Source organism: Catharus ustulatus, chromosome 1 (genome assembly GCF_009819885.2).
Source record: "Catharus ustulatus isolate bCatUst1 chromosome 1, bCatUst1.pri.v2, whole genome shotgun sequence".
NCBI lineage: Eukaryota > Metazoa > Chordata > Aves > Passeriformes > Turdidae > Catharus > Catharus ustulatus.
In genome coordinates this window covers 140831101-140854471 of record NC_046221.1, presented here as the reverse complement: position 1 = coordinate 140854471, position 23371 = coordinate 140831101, and the positions used below count along the sequence as shown (strand labels likewise).

The 23371-nt window shown below is 40.3% G+C and overlaps 1 protein-coding gene and 1 long non-coding RNA gene across 2 annotated transcripts in view; one reads left to right on the top strand and one right to left on the bottom strand.

The window, feature by feature from the left end:
* The window catches only part of RIMS2 (regulating synaptic membrane exocytosis 2), a 387858-nt gene extending 370442 nt beyond the window's left edge, over positions 1–17416 (bottom strand). The window contains exon 1 of the mRNA XM_033063078.1: positions 17039–17416. Within this exon, the coding sequence (XP_032918969.1) occupies positions 17039–17208 (170 nt within the window). The 5' untranslated portion in view covers positions 17209–17416. The remainder of the gene's footprint in view (positions 1–17038) is intronic.
* A 649-nt stretch (positions 17417–18065) lies between these two features.
* LOC116994504 lies at positions 18066–23156 on the top strand. The gene is made up of 2 exons (XR_004417503.1): positions 18066–19350; positions 19685–23156. It is a non-coding gene; the product is annotated as an uncharacterized LOC116994504 (long non-coding RNA).
* The last annotated feature ends 215 nt before the right edge of the window (positions 23157–23371 follow it).

Below are 23371 nucleotides of genomic sequence, written 5' to 3'. Positions count from 1 at the left end.
TTACCAGAAAACACCTTACTGTGTAAGAAAAATAATGACATCAGCAAAATATTAAGAGTCAATCTACAATCCATGTTTTCACTACATGCACCTCCTGCTCAAGAAGTGATAACAGTAAATGTTAATTTACTGCTAATAGGAAATTTGGAAGCCCATGCAGTGAATATGAAAAGAAAATAAGTGTCCTTTTCATCAAGTAAGAAGGCAAAAAAACCTTACAAAACCAAAGAATACAATTCCAGCGTGACAGACTGTGTTTTTGTTTGTTTCAAGATTTCACCAGGATAGGCACTACACCTCACTTCAGATTGCTGTTCTCTTCACTCTTCCTTAGGCAGCAAAGACAGCTCAGGAAGTACAAATTCATGGCTTAAATCCTACAGGGCTGGAGCAAGGTTGTCTGCAGTCTCTCACTCCCACACAGCCCTTATAGGTTTTGACATAAATGATGAGCAATGATGGACGTAATTTCTTTTCTTTCACAACAAGATTAAATCAGAAGTGATCTAATGACATTAGCAGACTTTTAACAGAATAAAAGAATTCAAGTTAAGCCAAAATTCAGCTCTATTATTTCATTATGGAAACAAAATTTTCAAGAAAGCAAAACAAGAAAGCCATGAAGTGTTTTATTTGCCAGTGAGAGGGTCTAACCCAAATATTTTTTTAGAAGCTTCATCCTTGGGGGAGTGAGCAACTTCACATTAATCTGTTTTAAAATACAAAGAATTGACAGACTTAAATGGTCATATCACAGAACACTTTTATATACAAAATGGATATAAAATGACAAAAATTGGAAAATCTTATATAATTTAAATGAAAGTAAAATAAAAATATTAAATTAGAATTTACTTAATTTAAAACCTATATGGAGCATTGGAAGAAATATATAATTTTGTGTGTGGAAAAAAATTCTTGTTAAACATGAACATGTCTTTCACAATATCTTTCTTTTTTCAGAATAATTCCATTATCATCTCAGGTAGATCTCTGTAGAAGTTCTATCCTCGTTTTCTAGAGAGAGAAGCATCTAACATAAGTGCTCCTTCTTTACATATAGCATTAGGAGGAAAGACCTTTTGACATTTCATTCTGCACTAACACAGGCATTCTAGGCAGCAGGACTACAAACCAGTAATGTAGTCACCATATCCAGTCAGGCACTGGAAATTTTTAACCAGCCACTGAAATATTAACCTGTGAAAAAACAAAAAGCTAGCTATATCCTCCAGAAATGTGTGTTTGACATTGATAGGAAATTGTTCAAAACAAAGTAGTAATAAAACTACTGGCTTCTGAATGAACATGACATTTTTTAAATGTATAATGTATTCAGATTTGGGGGCGGCAAATCTTTTCAGAAGAGTGGGCTTTGATTATGAGAGGAGGACCATCACAGTCATCTGGGGATATTACACATGTTAACATGTTAAAATACTGCTTTTTTAGTAATTTTTACCAGCATTCTAGAGGGGAGACATAAGAAAGGGGGCAGCTGTTTTATTTTTAAATACAATGCAGATCAAAGATGACAGTTACAGCAACCCAAGAGGAAAAAAATTCAAACCAACAGTAGAATGTAGGTCCTAATGAATACTGGGCTAATATTAGCAACCAAGTAGTACAAAATATGTGAATATTTAATATTCCTACATAATAGTCCTAGTCCTGATAGATTCATTTCTCTTCTGAAAGAATGAAATGTCCTTCTAAATATAGCATTGCTTAAAAATAAGAATGCTAGGTAGGCATTCAGAAAATTGCTACTAGCATGGCAATATTTTTAATTGCTACATTTCTCAGTCATTTTTTTTTAAAATTCAATTAAGTCAATGAGGCTACATATCAAATGCACAAGCAAGTCTGCAAGCCTGCAACTTAGCAGAATCAATTACTTTTACTGCAATTATAAAAAAAATTAAATGCTTTGATGCAAAATCTATCTTTTTGTTATGTGTTGGCATAGACAGTAGCAATGATAAGTTCACACTTTGTATTTCTCTACATAATCTTAAAAATATTCATAAGCTAATGAATTCATGACCCTAGCATATTGAATGCCAATCATATTTTTTGTCATCTACAATATCTCTATTTAAAATTATGTTTCAGTAACAGATTAAATCAGAACAAAACTATTTGTGTCCTCTTTTTAAAAATATTGATGTACCCTATACTTCTAGTAAAATGCAAACAAACTTAGAGCCAAAGCCATCACACAGTTTAAACAATTAGATCTTCCCATACAAAATCTGAAATACTAGGGGTGAAGCAGCTCTCCCATGATTTTACACAACAAAAATACCGTCCAGTCACCTGTGAAAATACAAATGTGTGTGTGTGTGTGTGTGTGTGCAGCAATTACAACTAGGGCCTCTGCTACACACCTTTCATTATTTATGTCCCAGATCACATTTGAAAATGCAACAACACAGCTTTAAAAAGCTCATTCACTCAACCAGAGTCATCTGAGGTACTTCATCTCTCCTTTCTGTCTTCATCCTATGAGCTGAACTAACTTATGTCTGAAAATCAGAGCTTTAAAAGTGTTAAAGAAGAAAACCTGCTGTTTGATACGGAGACAGAAAACCTAGTTCTATCTAAAGTAACAACAGTAATGGGCTTTCCAACTCCAGTTATTCAGCAGAAAAATTTTATGAACATTTTCTTTGTTTTTCTCACCGAAAATTCTCTGAACACTAATTTTGGTGGCATTGATACACAGACCTTAAAGAGCAAGTTCAAAATCAGAAATTAGTTTGTACATGTTTGACTGCTGGTTTTCTCAATGACTGCAGCATAACCAGTCTGCAGAGTGTGGAAGTAATGGTGGAATAACTCCATTGCTCCCAGAGACTCCAAGAATACTGTAGCTAATGTCTCAGCCCCTCAGCTGTGCTAGCTCAGCATTTCGTAGGACTGTACAGTAAATCAGATGAGTTCTTTTCTGTAGCTTCAAAAGATGTTCTGCCAAAGTGATGAAGGGGGAAAATATTTTTTCATTAGCTTAACCTTCCTGAAATAGTTTCACCAGACAGTTCAGCAGACACTTGCACCAGGGCCATGATGGTGTCATGGAAGCAGGAAGGAGCAGCTGGGCTGGCAATGGAGCTGCGGGTGCTGCACTGACAGCATGGAACTGCCTGGGGCTCTGGAGCTGAATTTAGCCTCTCAGATTTGCCTTCTGGAGAAGCCTCTCTTTTTCTTACTGTATTGATTCCACAGCGACCCAAGAAGAGTAGTATCTCTAGGCTCAAGTTAGCCTTTGCAAATATATTTTCTAAACAAATATTGTGGTGGATAAACCTTGGCTGGCTGCCAGACACCCAACAAGCCATTTCTTTCATCCCCCTTCCTCAGCAGGACAGGGCAGAGAATATGATGGAAAAGCTTATAGGTCAAGATAAGTACAGAGAAATCACTCACCAGTTACCAGACTCCAATTTTTGAAGATTAATTAGAATTATTTTCACTTAATAACAAGACAGGACAGTGGGAAAAAAAAAATCTAAAAATTCTTTTTTTGCCCTGCCTCTTCCTTCTTTCCAGGCTCAGCTTCACTTATGAACCTTCTACCTCCACATTTGAAGCAGTGCAGATCAAGTGGGCAAGGACATTGTGGTCAGTTGAGAGCTCTTCATCTCTGTGACTCCTTTCTCCTCACACTTGTTCCCTGCTCCAGTGTGGGGTCTTTCCCACAGGATACAGTCCTTGCTGCACTGCTCCAGCATGGTCCTTCCCACACCCTCCAGTTCTTCAGGAACTGCTTCAGGTCCCTTCCACAGGATGCAGTCCTTCAGGAACCTCCTGCTCCACCATGGGGCCCCTGGAGAATCAGAAGCCTTGTCCAAAACCTACTTCAGCATGGATTCCTGTCTCCATGGGCTGCAGGATCTGCCAGGAGCCTGCTCCAGAGTGGGTTCTCTGTGAGCTCCAAGCTTCACACAAGGTGCATCCACCTGCCCTGGCATGAGGCTCTCCACAGGCTGCAGGGGCACAGCTGCCTCACCATGCTCTTCACCATGGGCTGCAGGGCAATCTCTGCTCTGGTGCCTGGAGCCACCTCCTGCCCTCCTTCCTCACTGATTTTGGCATCTTCAGGGATGTTTCTCCCATATTTTTCTCACTCCCTCTCTCTCACAGCTGCTGCACAGGATTTTTTATCTTCTCTTACACATTATCCACAGAGTGGCCCAGCAGCACCACTGATGGACAATATGGCCAGTGGCAGATCCATTTTGGAGATGGTGGAAACCAGGTTTTTCTGATATGAGGGCAAGTCCTGGTGTCTTCTGTCACCCCTGCAGCTTCACCCCAACACCTGGACATGCATTTACATGCAGTACAAATACTTCCTTCACACCAAAGAAGTGATACCATTTTTAGTTATAAATCTAATGAGTTACATACTTCCATATAAGTTCTTATGTAAGTTTCCATTTATTATGGCAATATGAACTTAATTATGCATTAAAAGACAAAGAATAGCTGCGTTGGTGAGCACCAGTTCAATTCAGTTCATTCAGTTCCTTTGTTTCACACACTGAGAAAATTTTTGAAGAAAATCTTTTTCAACTGAAACTAAGGGTAGAATACATTTCAATGATGTAATTACAAAAACTATTATGCAGATGTTCAAAGAGTCCCTAAAAAGATACTTATGATATCCAAACATACTGAGCAATAGAAAGCCACAGTAGAGTTCTGGTATAAACCTCCTTCCACATCATTACACCATTTAGCAACTTTCAAAATAATGAAAGAAATATATTTATGTCCAAGATAGAAAATATTTAATGGCCATTTCCCTCTTTTAACACAAACCAACATCTTTCTTTTGGGCAGCTTTACTGAAAATCCAGCAGTTCCAATGGCAGGCAAGAGCTGTTTTAAAATAGGTCATCATGCTTAGTCTTATTCATGTTAGGACCAGCAGTCCCTTTGAAATACAAATTTTTTGTGGATTACTATAATAAAACACTCCTAAGCTCTTATCAAAGAAAAACCTTTTGGCTATGAAGAGTGACAAAACATGTCACCAATTCTAAATTGCTCTTTCTTATTTAACCTAAAAATAAAATTAGGAGTATGTCAGTAATTATTTCAATAATAACAAGAAAAAAAATACATCAGTGCATTTACTTATTATAAGGACCACATGATCAATTCCTACTGAACTATGACTTAGTTTCCATAGTGAAACACCAGATTCAGTGAATGCTTTTTGATTATTAAAGTTTTGTTAGAGAAAATTAGAAATCTAAACAAAGGCACTATTTTAACCCATATTCCTTTTAATAAACAAACTACTTACTTCTAATTAACTGATCTTAATTAAGAAACAGTTATTCATATCTGAGGCATTAAGTTAGGACACAGTGTTATCATGGACTAATTCTATGATTTTTATCACTCTGTGCAGAACAAATATGATCATTCATACTAAAAGTTAATAATGTAGCTAAATTTTTATTTTGTCTTCTTCTAGAATATCTGTGTCATAGAAAGCTTGGGAATATATAACTCAGATCAAATTTTAGATAAGAACAATCTGCAAATTCTGCAGAAGACAAGCTCATATAAACTATATGAAGTCACTAAAAACATTTCTCTTCCAACCATGTCTAAATAAATTCAAAATACATAAATGTACATTAGTGCTCAGCTATAGCACATTAAATAGCATTCAGCTTTGGCCACCTGCATTTTCAGATATCAAGCAGACAGAATTCAAGGCTTTCAAATAACAAGTACTTTCTCTGTACGCTACCCTGAAAGCACCTTTTCTTGGCTCAGTGCCTTCTCAGCATCCTCTACAGCAATTTTTCAGATGAACCATAAACAGGGCAGGAAAAAAACACATTTGGATTTTTTAATACATTTGGATTTTTTAATGTCTTGGAAGATACAGTTTTTTAAAAGAAATAGGGATACTAGGTGAAAATACAGTTTTCTTTCAATCATATTGAGATTTTATTTAACTTTAAAATCTGGTGGAATCTTTGGTAAAGTTCCACAAAGAAATTAGAATTACTGCTTCACTTGAAATCTCCTCTGATGTAATATGTATTAGCATGAAAGTAGTATCAACACTTCAGAAATATTTACCATTCACTTAAACTTAGCTTCTCAGACTTATTACTTATATGTAAATCAGACTATCGTCAAAATTCCAATAGGCATAACCTTACTACCATCCAAAAAGCTAATGCATTAATAAAAACTAGAACAAGCTGGTTTATTCTATCCATAGAACAAAATTAAATTCTTAATTTTAAAATTTTTAAATATTTCATCACAACATTACAAGTAGTTTGAAAAAAAATTAAGATTTTCCTAAAGTATTTTATATTTAGCAAAAAAACACGTGTTTGATAAAAGCCTAATCCTCAGCCTTCTAAACGTGACAGTGATGCTATTTTTCTAGCTGTTAGATAATACAGGGTTCAGCTGTCACTTACTGTGCAGCAGTCGGTTACACAGAATGAAATGAATCATAATCGCAATGACTAGCCAAATTAATGAAAGCATGCTGAATCAAAGCCCATGCTCCCAAACTGTCTTAGGCCTGATTCAGCAGAAATATATTTGATTTCATACCATACAACATATTCCATAGATACCTGTTTATTCAGACTTTCAAAGCAAGAAATGCTGGATTCAGAACGCCTAGAAGGACAAGAGTATGTTTTTAACAGACTGCCATGGAATGTGACCTATCAACTCCTAAATACACAGTAGCTAAACAAATGCCATTAAAACAATACATAGCAAAAGAGAGATGGTGTGTAAGCTAAGGAAAGAAACTGTCAAACTGAGTTTACAGAGCTTTCTTTGGGTCTTAATGTTAACATTGTTTTAAGCCTACAAGTAGCAGACAAATCCTGTTTGTGACTTCCCATCTAGCAATCTCACTAGCTTCATCTATGAGAGTCTACCTTAAAATATCTGATAGTCATTCTCATTGGGGAATGGCATAGGAAGGTTTTCTTTGCAATATTCTTTTGATGATGGGCATGCTTAATCCCACATGCTGGAAAGATTTTATATTCCAAGGTCTTCTTTTAGATCTGATTCTTCAAAGGCTTTCTGAATTCAGTATTAAAAAATATACCAAATCCTAAGAATAACCATGGACTAGAAGGGAAGCGTACTCACATTCCCAGCGGTGAGTTCGCAAACAGTAAAGTTATGGATAAATGAGCATATCCTAATTAATAATTGATACAAATATAAGCAAAATATGCAGATTGACACAGAGCTTCTAGGGAAACATCAGTGTCAGCAGGGAAAGCATCCACAGCATTCTTGTAAGACCAAATAATGAAGAGATACTCTCAAAGGCAGATCTTTCCAGGGCAGACTCACCTTAAGTAGCTCCAGAAATCTGTGAGATAGACCTCTATGTCTGACATATTCACTCTATCTTCTTTTTAAGTCCACAGCCAGAAATAGGCTCTGCAATTCATCTGGCCTATTTGAAATGTCTAATTTAAGATGAGATGGATCACATCCTAAAAGCACCTCCTCATTTCCATTTGCTTCAAATTAAACCTAAGTGATTTCAGACATGGATGTCTTCCTCTGTAGGTATTCAGATCTGGTCAGAAGAACCCCAAATAGCTCAAAACCAAATAGCTTAGATAGCATAATCCAAGCTCTAAATGATGTAACATAGGAATGAAAAAGATACCAAAACAGAGGCAATAATTTTCATTAACCAAACAGATCTATGAATGCTGAATTTAATGAAGTCTGATTTTGTGAGGACTCATACCTCATGACAGATTTATTTTGATGCCAGTGCTGGTTCTTCCCTACAAGAATTTCTTGGTATGTAGAATAGTGTCAGTAGACTTTTCAATCAGGAGTATGGACAATCACTTCCACTACCCATCTTCTTATTTTCATTAAACCTCTATTAATTATGTCTTTTTGGAACCTCAAATTTTTGTCAAATTTTTTGTAAGTCAACTAACATCTCACACCTACTGAATAAATAAATATGGAAGCAGAAACAGCTGTTTCCCTTAGAATAATATAACATCTATGTATTTCCAAGTTGGTGAAAGACCTCCTTTATCAGGAAGAGATTTGAACACAGCTCGCTCTTCCCAAATGAACAGGTTATGGGTAAAACTGGAAAAATTTATTCTGCATCCTAACAATGAAGGCATGCAATTGTGCAGTCAGGAACGTGAATGTATGGGCAGGCAAGAGAAAGTCAAAATATCTCCATGATTAGGATACTCTCTCTCTCTAGAGGCAAGTCCTCACTCTTGCTCCAAGGGCTGTTGTGCATTTTATTTAAGCACTTGAATGCAAAATTCGTAAGAGGCATCTGATACAGACAGAATACAACTCAATGGCACTAAAGATAAACACTGCATACCTGAGGTAATCAGATTCAAAATACAAAATGAGGAATGACTGATTCAACAAGAGTTGTAGAAAAGTATGATGAAGAGATAGTAGATCACAAGCTGACCATTAATCTGTAAGTGCTATATCACGCCATGGATCCATAAGTGCTATATTACAACAAAAACCCCAGACACCCCTTGTCCATACAAGGAAAGAGTTCTGTGCAAGACAGTTTTATCCTCATGTTCTCCACATACACTTTTGGAATATATGTCTGGGTTTGGACACTATATTTAAAAAAAAAAAATCAGTCAAAAAATGTATATAAAGACCAGTAGCAATAATGGTCAGAAGTCTAGAAAATATGACCTGTTGAATCCACAGAAAGGAGTGATGAGACTATACAGGAGGAGATATGATCACAATTGTGAAACACATAAAAGATTGCTGCAAACAGAAAAACAACAGACTGCATTGCATTTCCATTGCTGACAGAGTAAGTAGAAAAGGAGATTTAGGTAGGAAAGAGATTTGGGTTTAACAGTAAGGGGAAAATTCTAGTGGTAAGGATAAGGACTTTGAGTAACTGAGATAAATTATCTAGGGAATTCAAGAAATCTCCATTCCTGGTTGAGTCAGAAGTAGAGTCATTGCTCTCATACCTTTCAGTAATAATCTATCATTTGAAAAAATGTAAACGAGCTTTACCCTAAGATCTGCTTGGCCCACTCTTCACTTTCTGCTACATAGGCAACACAGCTCTTGCAGAGATGATTAACTTGAATTCAGTGCATTTGCTATGTGCCCTTTGCCTTGGCCAGGAAGGCTATTTATTTCACTGGTTAGGTGAGGTCTCACAATTGCAAATTGCTAGTTTAGACAAATAAGTGTCAGAAACCGCTGTCTTAAGATCTGGTCATGCCTTGAGGCAAACAATGAATTGGAAGACCTGTTGAGGTCACAAACAGCAATGTTTTCTATTATTCTATGTGTTCTCTGGGCTTTAAACAGCTTTAAAATCATTGCTTCTCACTCATCCTTTCTGTAATCAGAAAAATGTATAAATGCATAAAGAGTTAGATAAACACTGTATGGAAAAGGCTTTCTTTCTAACACACTGGAGTATACATTTCTGAAAAGTTATATGAAAGCTGGTTATAAACCATTTTCCAAAATTGGTTAACTGCTTCTAACTCACAATTTTATTTAAAGGTGAGAACATTTTATGTCTGTCACATGCTTAAGATAGTACACATTGTAAAGGAGGTCTGCCCTCAAAAATACACAGAAGCAAAATGCCACGGTATATCAAATACCTAGCAATGTTATGACCTGTTAAATACTCTGCATACAAATATAATATTATATTTGCTGTAAGAAATGATTCACCTTAAAAATATTAATGTCAAATAAAGAATAGGTCATCAGAAAGCATTTAAGCAACCTCATATGAGATTTAAGAAGGAAGAACCAACCCCACAGAGACAGTTAACAAAGAAAATAATAGGTTTTATGTGTTATTTACAGATTTTCTTATGAATTTTCTAAATAGAAGCACTCAGACTTGTTTGAAACACAAGTTCAACTCTTGTTAACTCGTGCTAGAACAAACAGGATATCTCACTATATTTTTAATTAAAAGTTTAAAGTTTAAATCAAAGATATTCTTTATGGCCTCACACAAAAACTTAGAAACTCCTAAAGATACAGACACATAACATCAACTATCATGACTATTACTTTTCCCCTATCAAAATGCATGAGATTGATTTCTTTATCAAAATGCAACTGGGATCACTCTGCAAGCATGTAATGTGATGACAGCTGATAGTTAAATTCAAGATTACAAAAACACTGCCTTCCACCTTCAATGACAGAAAACAGCAGAAATGGCTTTGAACTCTTACTCTCCAAAAATCACATATATTTACTACTTGTATGCACTGCTATTCCCCTACTATCTCTTACTGTTACATTAACTCTTACATCAAGTCTTACAGTCTCAGGCCTCTTTGCAGCTTCAAGACCATAGCTTGGAAAAACTATATGAGGACACAGTCACCACATGATATCATGCAGAAGCAGCTGTTCAAGTCAGCACTGATTTTGTAATGTTACTATATCACCAGAAGTATAATAACTCCTGAGATTAAGTTGTTGGAGTTTACTGAGATTTGGTGTAAAGCGTTTTTATTAATAAACTATAACATACCCACAACAGAGTTACTTCAAGGATGTAACAGTTCCTCCTGTTACACCATGTAGTCCCACAAAAGAGATCTGAACTCAGTAAGCATTGATAACAATATTGGTCAATATGAACTTCAGATTTATAATATGAATAACTTTGTCTGAACGATGACTGCTTTTGAATGCCATTTGTAGACAATTTGTATTTCAAGAGACTCTTCCTGCTTAAGAGTTTAAATTAAAAGAAAAACTTGCCCACTCTTAAGTTGTCTAAGGTAAGTTGTAGCTAATAACCTTGATATAGTAAGACATATTATTAAAACAGCACATGTGATCTAAACTTAATTTAAAAAATCTTCCCCACCTCAAAGGTCATTGTTAATGTATAATGTCTGTTGCAATAAAACAGGTATAGATGAGATATAACTCATCACTTCATGTGTTTCGGAGTTTTATCTTCCCAAGTTTCTGTCAAAATGCATCATCAGTGAAGATGTTGGGGAGAAAGGAAAGACCACACCAAAATAATCTTTCTTGGAAAAGGTTGGCTTAATGGTCTTAGAAACTGCCCTAGTATTCTGACTGACTGTAAATATGGTAACAAAACTTGAAGAAAGCCACTAAATCAAAAGGGTGAGAGGTGGTATTAAGAAAATCTCATTCCACTGAATTAAAATTCCAAGTTCAAACTATTATTTTACTTTTTCCTCCCTATTATGGAAATTTGAATATGTTGCAAGTATATTAAAACCTCATCAGCAGGGTAAAAACACATTTTACACCAGTTCTGCAGTAACCTATCACTTCTGTGTATTTTGACACTTACAATATATACACTAATTAGCCATTGGTTCAACGGAAAAATCAATGATTTGACATTCTCATTTATTTAGATGTTACCCAGATCAGAGATGCATGCAGGCAAAACCCAGAATGGACCATTCAGTCCCCTAACCTCACCTCCAGAGACCTGCATTTCACCCAGTCACTGCTTTCTAAGGTACAGTCCCAGCATCTTAAAATTATGGTCTCCAGTCCTTTCTTTCAGATGTAAAATGAAATGGTTTTTTCCCTACTTTTTTCAGAGAAGTGCAGAAACATACTTATTTTACAAGATTACAGAGGGCACATAGTATCTGGTGTTGAATGTCTATTTTGGGGGTTCTTTGTTAACTAAATCCTGTATCTATTCCACTGCTTCTCTGCCCTATACAATGTCAAGCCTATCTACATCCAACCGATACTACTTGTACTTCTTGAATATGGGAACATCAGCACTACTGAAGGCTTCTAAAACTTTACTCAACACAAACATTATCAAGCCAAATAATTAGGGTAACTGCCACTCTGTATAATCTCCAAATATATTCTGCTTAGTCACTAAGAGGAAGTACTACTTTAATCCTTTGTAGACAGTGTCTAAAAGTGTGTTAGATTCTTTAGAGAACAATTGAAAACACTGAGTCTTCTTAAAGAGCGAATGATACAAGCCATAACCACCTGACAAGTATTATCTACAGTATAAAATGTCTAAGCATGTGACAAGAGTGAAGAGCAAGGAATAATGACAACTTTGAGAGAGGCCCAAAAAGCAGTATAAAATATTAAAACAAAAGAAAGAGGAGATGATAAAGAATATTACAAGGGAGTGGAATGAGGTAGTAGGAAGGGAAGAGGACATGGCAGGGCAGGAAAGAGGGCAAGTACCTTCTTCAAATATATATATATATATATATATAGTATATTGTTCCACTGTCACTTATTTCACACTGCATTAAGTTATTACTTTTAAAGTCATTTGGACCATATTTTGTTTATAATGCATAGAAACAAGAGCAAAATTATAAGTGGTGTAGCAACAACCTGTTCTAATCAGCACTCCAAATTCAGACAAAATGCAGTGCAAAATTATGGAAGCATGAGTTGACTAACATTGCCTGAAGTCCTAGTTTACTATTTAGTCAAAACCAAATCTTTTTGCCTTATTCTATAAATTTTAGGAATTCCTATACATATCTTCATTTTCCAAAACCAAAATCAATAATCACCACATATATCTCTTTCTCCTCTCCAGTCCTGAAATCCAAATCCAAAACATACAACGTTTTTAAGACAGTGTAAATCAGAGCTGATTATATATAAAGTAGGATATTTATAAAATAGTACAATAGCTTTGTGAGTCTGATATTTACACTTCTGTGAGTCATGGTCATTGCTTCCTTTTCCCCAGGTGAGCATCCTGCCCCACACCTCTCTCGCTCACAGGGCCATAGAGCACACACAGCCCAGCTTCCTTGAGGTCTGCTTGTCAGAGGTTTTGTTTCATTCAGTGTAGCCACCCCATTTTTATCACATCTGTGCAATCACTACCACAGTTACTGAGCCTGCAGCCAGTTTTACTTTCCTAAGGCTCACCCTGGATTTGATAGGGGGACTCACAGAGAGCCACCATCCTCTAGCTAACTCAATATGTGTTCACCTTTCTTGTCCCCTTAGGTAAAACAGCTGACAAAGCCACACACTTTCAAAAGAAATCTTTTATAAGGACCTCATGGTAAACCTGCGATGCTTTGCAATTATATGAAAAGTTGGGTGATTTAATAACAAAATTTCTCCTGGGGAAATTTGTCTGCTATTGAGCCAAACTCTCCATAGCCATGAAAAGTTGAAATACATGTATTTTTTAGAGCTATGAGTCTGACTCTATGAGGAGAGCATTTTATCTTTAATATTGCTCAGCAAAGGAGCTGGAAACTCATGATATTTCAAGAAGGAAAGTGTAGATGCATATCACACAGACTGAAATGGAAGTCTTAATAAATAATGGCATCATCCTAACATCTATAATTAGTTTTCCTTTGTGCATTGTCTCAATACAGTTCTTTGATACAGAAATAAAGTACAAATTAAAAGTAAAAAAGCATCCCATAAATCAGTCTGTATGGAGGAAATGTGCTGTTTAAAATTTGTTTAAAAGCTTACACAAACAAAACCAGATTTTATAAGAGGAAGGATGTGCATAATTTAAAGGAAAAGTTATCATCAAAAATTCTATCCTCTATCCAAGTCAGTAAAATATCCACAAAAAAAACCATGCTGAAAATATGTAAATATTCTTTAAACAGCAGACTTACACCCAGAGTAGACATAAATTCACTCTGTCATGCATTACGCATATAAAATGTTATGCAAAATATATATTCAATAACCTTGTCAAAAAGACACCTTCTTAGCACATTACACTCAAAATGTACTCCAAGGTCCCAAAAATTCCAGAAGAGAGACAGCCAAAGCAGCAGAGTTTGGCACCTGTCTTTTTTAAAGCAGAAGCTCCACCTCAGGAATACAGTGCACAACTGTAGCTCAGTGTATTTCACAGACCAAACCAGGCCAAAGGAGAGAGCAAATCTGGAAAGCTTCTGCTTTCCATGCCATCATGTTCCATCAAATCCTGGCAAGAATTCATGCTGACCCGATCACTATTAGTTACTACAGATTACAACTCAACACCATCTGTATTTCCTTTCCCCAAAAAGAGTAAAACAAGCATAAGGAGAAGTTATGTATCTATTTTAAATCCACACATATTTACCCCAGGGAGTGAAAGGAAAAGAATAAATAGTCCACATTACAGATGTGAGTCACACTACTTAATGCTCTTTTGGAAAATGCTCAAATACCACAGTGATGGGCACAGCATAAGAATTTGAAAAACACAAGATAGAAATAGAATGGAAAAAGGAAGTAGAGCCCAGGGACTAGCCATTCATACTGACACTCAATCACCATAAATTACAAAAAAAAAAAAAAAAATAGAGGGAATACATGCTTGCTGCTTTCTTCAACATTTGAATAGTTCTTGTTAATATCTCTAGATGTCAACTCTTGTTTTCAGTATCTTTTTTTTTATGCTGCTATATTTCTCCATGGAATGAAATGACACAATTTTATTGCTGAGGCAAAAATACCTTCCACTTCAAAAGAAGCTTGCCTTCGAGGAGAATTACACTTGAACAAAGACTGCAGCAGGATTTAGCTCTATATTTATCTCTATGCAATAACAGTAGTTCATTCATATAAACATGGGGGGTTTCTTTTTTCTTCTCTCTCTTCTTTTGACAGAAGGAAAATATCTCTCAAGAGAATTAAATTCAGTAATAGCTACATAGAGATGCTGGTATGACTTTGTGCTTGATAAATCTGTGGATATTTTTAGAATAAACATGTACCTGATGGTTCAAGGAGACACTTCATTTTAAGAAAAATGAAACTGATGAGTTATTCATCTGACACCAGCTCACTTCTCACTACCCTCTGAAATATTGTGGCCATCTATTCGAATTCCATTGACAAGAGGATTTTCCTAATATTGCTGCTTTAGGCCATCCTTTATGCATAAACTTTACACCATACTATCTCCCTTGAAGCTTACATAGAACTCAAGAGGACACTTTTAGTGAGACATAATGAGAAACTAAACCAGATATAAAGTTTATCTTTAGATTAGATGAAGACATTTTTTTGCCTATTATCTGCTTCCAAGATTCTGAATATTACAAATGAAAACAATTCTGTTTCATTTCTTAAGTTAGTTTTATCTTACCATTACTTGAGAACAGTTTATTCTCCTTTTTCAAGCTTAACCATTCAAGCTATTGTACTGATATCGTACTTTATACTTGATCATAAATACGACTGTCCACAGCAAAAGTTGACAGTAGTTTTCTTTAAAATTTTAATGCTATTATTAGATATTTAAAATGCAACCTTAATTCCTTGAATTCCTGCAGCTTCCAACTTGAACTTCCATTTTTGTTAGCAATTTTTAAGAGTGCAGAAATTTTAGACAAAAATTTGCATTTTAGCATTTGATATATCACACAATTTAATAAAATAAAGACGTTTAAATTGTATCAAAATAAAAGTATCTCAATAGCAAACAAGAGAATAAGATGTGGTGACAAAAGAAAGTCTCACACTACACTGATGTGCTTCAGAATGTTCATCCAACAAAAAACCTTTTTAAACAGACTTTGAAATTGTTTTAGGAGATCTCCTCAACACTTAAGAGCTGTCACACAAATTATATTTGAAGTTTTTGGTATGCTAGTAATAATGCAATGAATCTTGGAAACAGATTCTAAAATCAGCAACTAAAGCCCAGAAGACATCTTCCAGGTGCTGAGTGTGAAAGGCTAGCTGCAATTAAAATGTCCAAGACACAGCTCCAATTTTGGTACCAAAAAAACGCTTAGAACTCCAACTTCATCGCACTCATCAAAGTCATCTCCACGACAGCAGTAGCTTTGCTTATTTTTAAGGTATAGAAGTCAGCGTGGTTACTCCCATCACGAAGGGAGAATAGTTTTCTCTAGTTTACTCAGTGTCTGCCAGCCCGACTGGGGAAGGGCGTGACCCACGCCGTGCATGGCAGTGGGACCCCCGCGCCTGCAAGGAGACCCTCGGGAATGGGGCACAGCGTACGGGGAAAGTTTGCACTTCCCCGGGCCCGCGCTCCTGCCCGAACACTCCCGGTGCTGGGCCGGGCAGGGCGCCCGTGGACAGCTCCCGGTGCTGAGACGTGTGACAGTGGACAGATCGCGGTGTTGGGCAGGGCAGAGGGGCTGGGGACAGCTCCCGGTGCTGAGCTGGGTGGCTGTGGACAGCTCCCGGTGCTGAGCTGGGTGGCTGTGGACAGCTCCCGGTGCTGGGCAGGGCAGGGTGACTACGGACAGCTCTCGGTGCTGGGCAGGGCAGGGTGGTTATGGACAGCTCGTGGTGCCGAGCCGAGCAGGGTTGCTGTGAACAGCTAGCTCCCAGTGCGGAGCCAGGTCGCTCCGGACAGCTCCCGGTGCCGGAGCTGGGGCCGGGGCTGCCCCCAGGCCCGCGCCGGGCAGGCAGAGGCCGTCCCGCTTTCCCCGGCGCCGGGGCTCACGCTTGGAAAGAGCAGCGGGGCGGGGGCGGGCGGCAGACACGTTGTCGGGGGAAGATGGCGGCTGTGGCAAACCCACCCAGGCAGGCGGCCGGAGCCCAGGCCCCGGCGGTGCCGCTCCGCCAGGCAGGGCCGCCGCCACCAGCGCGGAGCCCGCCGCGCCCCCAGCACCAGGCCCGATGCTGCCGGTCCGCCCCCTCCGGCGGCGCCGACCGCCGCCCCGACCCACCCCCGTGGTCCCGATGGAACACGCCGGGTGAGGACGGCACCTGTGCGGCCATGTTGGGCGCCTGGTTCCCGCCGGCGCCGGGGCGTGCGGAGCCGGAGCCGCCCCGCGGAGCGCGACCAAGGCAGGCGCCGAGCCTTGCCCCGTCCCTGGCCGCTCCCGCGGGTCCCTCCCGCCTGCCCCACACTCGCCCGGCGCCGAGCGCCCCTGCCCGCCCCCGGCCGCCCGACTCCTCTCTCCCGCCCTGGCCGTGCCTCCCCGGGGGCCGGAGGAGAGACGGCCGCGGGCCCGGGAGGACGAGAAAGGGATGCGCCCGCCCTTACTTGAGCACGGATTGCTCCTTCTCCTCTTCCTTCTTCTGGCGGTCCATGACGGCCAGGATGATCTTCCGCTCTTCCTCCGTGAGGTGGCTGAGGTCCGGCATCTCGGGCTGCGGGGCCGGAGGAGGCTGAGGAGCGGCGGGGCCGCTCCGGGGCCCGGCGGGAGCCGACATGTTTGGTGGGAGCTGCCGCCGCCGCTACGAGAAGCGCTGCCCGAACTCCAGCAGCACCAGCGGGAGCGGCCGGCGCCGGGAGAAGCACATACAAATCAATACCCTGTAATCAACCGGCAGCCGAATGACGGCCCAGCCGGGGAGGGGCGGGGTGCCCGGCAGCCCCGACCTCGCACCCACCCGCCGGGCCGCCGGCGGCAGCGGGAGGACGGGGACGGAGGGGCCCCGGGGGGCGAGCAGGGGGAGCGGGGAGGGGAGAGGGCAGCGCCGGGAGAGGAAGGGCCGGGGGCGGGGTGGGAAGGAAAAGGGGAGAGGGCAGGATTAGCCGCGGGAGCGCTGTGGTTTGGGTGCGAGCGAGATTATCCCAACCCCGAGCGCACAGCGGGGAGAGGGGGAACGGAGCGAGCGTCGTGGGGTCAGGAGACGGGGGCAGCGGCTGCCGGGGGGGTCGAGGGGGGTGCCGTACGAGAGCGGAGCCCCGGCGCCCCGGGGCGCGCAGCGGGGGAAGCCCCAGCGGGCGAGCGCCAGTCCCGGCCGCCGGCCGCGGCTCATAATTCCTCGCCGCCGTCCATGGAAGGGGCCGCGGGGCGCCGCGCTCGCCTCCCGCCGCCGCCGCCGCCTCCCGCCGCTCCTCTGCCGGACCGCGCCGCTTCCTGCCGCCGCCTCGCTTGGCTGGTGCCCTTTCGGCTGCGGGATGGAGTCCGCCTAACCCATGGCATGGCGGAGAGCCGGAGTCACGGGAGGGGGCTCCGCATCGCCCCGCTGCCTCCCTCTCCTGAGCCGAGCGGCGCGGGGCGATGCGGGGCCCGGCTGCCGCCCCTAGCGGCGCCGCGCGGGCTGGCGGCGGGGGGCGGCGGGCGGCAGCTGCCCTTATTTATTTATTTATCCCCGCACAAAAAATGGACGCGATAAAAATCACGCGAGGAAGGACAAGGAGGAGCCAAGGCGCCGGCGACGCGCTGGGAGGACCGAGCCCGGCGGCCGCGGGGGGGCAAGGGGGAGGGCGGGGAGAAGCTGCGTGGCCGCCGCTCCCGCCGCTCCCGCAGCTCCTGCCACCCGCAGGGCGGCCGGAGAGGGGAACCCGCTCGGCGGGGCCGGTCCCCGAGCGCAGCCCTAGGGAGGAGGATATGGCGCGGGGGCGAGGAGGTGGAGGCAGTGGGAAAGGCGAGGGGGAAGCCCCCGGGAAGGCAACAGAGCACCCATATCCCCGTCCCCTCGTAGGCCCCACGGCACGGTCCGCAGTTCGGGCAGACAACCGCAGAGCAACAAACATCAAGGGAGCCGCGGGGTGTGCGCCGGGCCGGCCTCCGGTTCCCCCGAGCCGGGAAGCGCATCGCTGTTCAGCCGTGCGAATCCAGCCCAACAGACCTGCTGCTCCACGATCGCCTACATAAGGTCCTGCTGGAGTGTCCTTCACCCCATGCAGGGTGTGAAATCTATCCCAGCCTCTGTCTGGACAGATTCCTCTAACCCAGAAGAGCAAGAATGTGACACCCATGAGAGAAGCTTGGAGAAGAAAGTTCTCCTCCCACATGGGCACCAGGTAGCTGTGCAATAAACCTCTCGAAACTCTTTCGCTACCTTCTAAATCCCCCACCTGCGCCGTCATTTTGAGGCAAGAAACAATTTCTGGGAGAAGTATCCTACAGTACCCGAGATGCTATTCAGACAAAATAAATGGGAAATACCCTATACAAGAATGCCAAAGAAACAATTCAATCCAAATCTGTATGGTTTTACTCTGTAAGAAACAATAGAGTTCTGCTTGCTGTTCTCTCATTTTATGAGACATAACACCAGTGCTGGATAACATCGAAGTGTATGCAGCAATAATAAAGTGATTTTTAAAGGTTTGATTTGAGCAGTTTGAAATCTCATTCCAGATCATACAGTCTCGGAGCTGGTGCTATTTGTAATCTGCCATGACATCAGTTTATAACCAGGTGTAAAGACATGGGGAAAAAAGTCGTCTTCCAGAACCTATCATGGTCCTTATGAGCTGTATTTCCACAGAAAATAAACTCTAGGATGCAGCTCCACAAACTGAAGAGTTCTGCCTCTGATATTGATGAAAGCAGCATTCCTTTGTGGAAACAAATTCTGGAGGAACAGATTGTCAGAAGGACAGGAGAGTTTGCTATGGTAAAACAGGTCTTAACAATAATCTTTACCTATTATCAGGCACGTATATTCATTAAATTTTAATTTTTTTAAGAAGGGTCACTGGCATCCTTAGCTGAAGGAGACTGTTCCACTCCTTGATGTAAAACTGTGTATAATAGAGCCTTTGTTAAAAAACATAAACCAACGTGTAAGACACTGAGCGTATTATATTTAAGCAGATATCCTTGTAAAATAAACTGTATGATTTTTCATTCAGTCCTGAAAACATTCTGCTCTTCCAGTTCACATCACCTTCACCTTTCAGACTGGATTCCAGCCAGCTGGCTCTCACTGAATTCCTTGTTTCTTCCAGGCACTAGATAAATCTGGCATCGAAGTCAAAAAGAAGAGGAAATGCAGAACCATGTGTCATCAGATTACCAAAGATAGTACTTTCTTTATCAATCTATGAATGTTGAATGGAAGAATTAACTGTACAGAAGCATTTGGAAAATACATTTTTATCCCAGGGAAGTGAAGAACAAGAGAAACCACTCAATCATTTCTAAGAATGATTACAAGGAGCCAGACCAATTGAAAGTAGTCACTCCTCCTGTCAGGTTACACAGTTGGCTCAAGAATATTTCATGCCATGCCTCAACCATAAACACAAGTAGTATTCAGGCTGTAGTTTTGGTTGCAAGACATCACTACATTTTTTGGTGCATTGCCTCATTCAGCTGAAATTCTTTCCAATGGATGTTTACCCTTGAACTCTCTGGATTTACAGTGTCTGCTTCATTTCAATGAGCCTGTGATTTTTTCATCCACAAATTACAAATACTTGCTCTTAGCATTACTGTAGAATTTCAAGACCTTTCTTTTCTCCTTGGTATTTGCCCCGTTTCCACTAAATCCCCTACCATTAAATGGGTAACTGTAAACAAACAAATACGGGGACAGGAACTGTAATCTCCATATGTTATCTAGCTATTTGTTTTGAAAAGAGAGAGCAGATTCAGGGCAGAAGACATCCTGTCTTGATGACAATGAAAAAATGGTTCAATTTGACCTTTCTAAGCTTCTACCTTCCTTTCTCAAAATCAGTTCTACCCATCACTCCTTACACTTCTCAGCAATTAGAAACGAACATTATTTGTTCATGTTCCTGTCAGCCTGCACAGAATTGTCTCATGTTGTTACTGTTATTTACATTACCCTGGTGGCATATTGATGAAAACATACTCACAGCACAGACTTCTCTAGCCACTCCAATGTAATGGGATCAACAGTACTCTATAATCAGCCAACAAATCCTCATACTATCATGTAGTATGATCATTTACAGAAATTATTTTTAAGAAGCATTCATTTTTAATTCTGACCATCCCATTCATATACCTCCAAGTACCTGCCCTTCCCGTTCTTTTCAGTTCTTATTCTGAACTCACTACCAGCCTCCAGAAAAACAGATTCCCATTCCTGGTTTACAATTTTCTGTTGAAATTGTTCTTCACTGCAAAAATCTGTAAATGAAAATTCACTCTAATCATATATCAAAGGCATGTGATACTTTCTTTTGGTGACTTCTATAAGTTATCTAAATGTACTGACACCACCAGAGTTATTAATATATTTTTTCTGATACCCTTTTTTATCTGTTCCTTTTCAGTTCTGCTAGACATAAGGGGTTCCCAAGGAAACAGTGATATTGTAACCTAGTTTTATATATCACCATAAAATGTCTTTCACTAAGGGTCTCATTATACTTACTCCCATTTCCTTCCTCATAGCAACTACTAAATGAGTTGGTAGATTCATTGTTGAAGCATGTGAAGTGTAAGTCTTCTCTGGAAAGGAAATGCTGACATCTGCTTTATAACATTTTGTATAAGGAAAAAAATCCAGTGTAACTAATTATTTGTTATTTCTGTCGCAATTTGAAACTCAGAAAACATTTTTATGTAGCTGACAAGAAGGGAACTTCTAAGTATTCTGTTATAGATCAGTGAATGAAGAAAATTAAAAACATATTCTTGGTTGAAAATGACCAGTACTCAGACTCCCAGTGGATCAAATCCGATGTATAACCACCAAGAAATGTATCCTGCAGGGCATTTCATGGAAGAAATCTGCAAAGGAGTCCTCAAATTCCCATAGAAGAAGGAAAAACTACACTTCAACAAACTGTGTTTTCCAGGTCCTGTACTAAGTGCTATCCAACCATCATGGGCTGTTTTTCTGGTGCAGTCTTGGATCTTTCCCAGCTTTCTCCTGTCTAAATTGAGGACATATTATATAATGTCACCAAATTGTCACTGACTGCTTTCAGGAGGATTTTGCTACTCTCGATGCAATTTTTTTTAAGCTCCAAGCAAATTTCTATTAGTTGGATACTTCCCCACAAGTGATTTGAACAATGCTAGGTACTTATGGGTAGGAGTTAGGTTTTTTAATTGTTTCTCTCATTCCCTATAGAAGAGGGTCATCCATAGTATACACTGTACTGACCATAACCAACTATACTCAGTGAAAGAGTTCCTTCCAATTTCACTGGTGCTAAGGATCTGTCTGCAGTAGATGGAAAGATATTGGTCTTTTATTTACAGAATACATTTTTTCTCCAGTCTATGCATATGATCAGTATCTTTACTGAGTCAGTGTTGAATTTCTTAAGTTGTGCTGAAGTGTGTATTTTTTACCCACTTCCAAACCCTTTCCTTACTCAAGGAGAACCATTAACAAAAACTTTTTGGATTAGAGGACAGGGGTTTCTCCATGGGCATCATGGGGACTGTTTGGGGTTATGGAGGATGTTCAACCTTATTCCAAAATCAATCAGATTGATTTGCCTTCTTTCAGTGGACCGAGGAGCTGGGATCCAGCTTGTATTTTGAAATGCAATATGGTAGAGGCTCTGGAAGGTGGGTTTTCTCCAAGCGCAGCTGGCTGAAAACTGAAGAGAGGCTCAGATCAATTAGATAGTTTTCTGGTTTAAGGTTGGGAGAGTTGGGGTTGCTCAGCCTGGAGAAGAGAAGGCTCTGGGAACATTAATGTGGCCTTTAAGTACCTAAAGAGGGTCTGTAAGTTAGATATGTTTTAGTACCGCCTGTTGCAAACTGAAGTAGATATATAGAAAGAAGATTTTTTTATCATGGGGTAGTAAAACTGGAATGTGTTGCTGAGAGAGGTGGTGGACTAGATGACCTTTAAAGGCTCCTTCCAACCTGAAAAAAAATGCATTCTATGATTCTATGAATGGGATACTTGATAAACATGATTTCTGCAGCTTGGATGTTTTGTTCATAGCATTATACACAGACACAGAGTACATAAGTTTGAAAATATGATGAATACTATAATCTTTATTATGTCTCATTCCTGCAGTTCTGTTTCCATGCTCAATTTGAAATATTCTGTCATATTTGTGACATAAAAAATGCTGCATTAAAGGTGCAGGCTAAAATCTTTATAGGATCTTAAACACATTTTCTGCCTGAATTTGACCGTTCAATTTTTATTGTTCAGTTAGTTGACTGAAAGTCAAAGGAGGAAGTTTTGAAAGAACCTAAAAATTTCATGTAGTGACAATTCTTTGGTTATACATTTCTATTTGATTTTCAACCTTTACCAGTGATGTTTCTAAGTAACTTAGTAGCAAGTTAATTCTTAAAATCTAACAGTCCTGATAGTAATAAATCAACAATGTTCCAATTGTCCAGCCAAAAGAATTGTAGAATCAAAAATCCTACCAAAACCACACGAGTCTATTTCTTTTGGTCACTTGCAGACCATTCATTGGTATTTAATACCTTTATTAGTATTAAAAATTGTCCCCATCTTGAGCACTCTGGTTTCTTTTTAATTGTTTTGAGTTGTCAGATACTACACTGGTTTCAAAATAAGGAGTGTATAGACATTATTCAACACATAAAGCACAGGCTCACATTATCATAATTGGTGCTTAGAACATTATATGTTCCTGTAAGTGATGGATGCAGCATTGTCTTCCCTCTTTGCTGCCTTCTAATCCCTCTTCCCTGACCCCTCCTGCATTTCT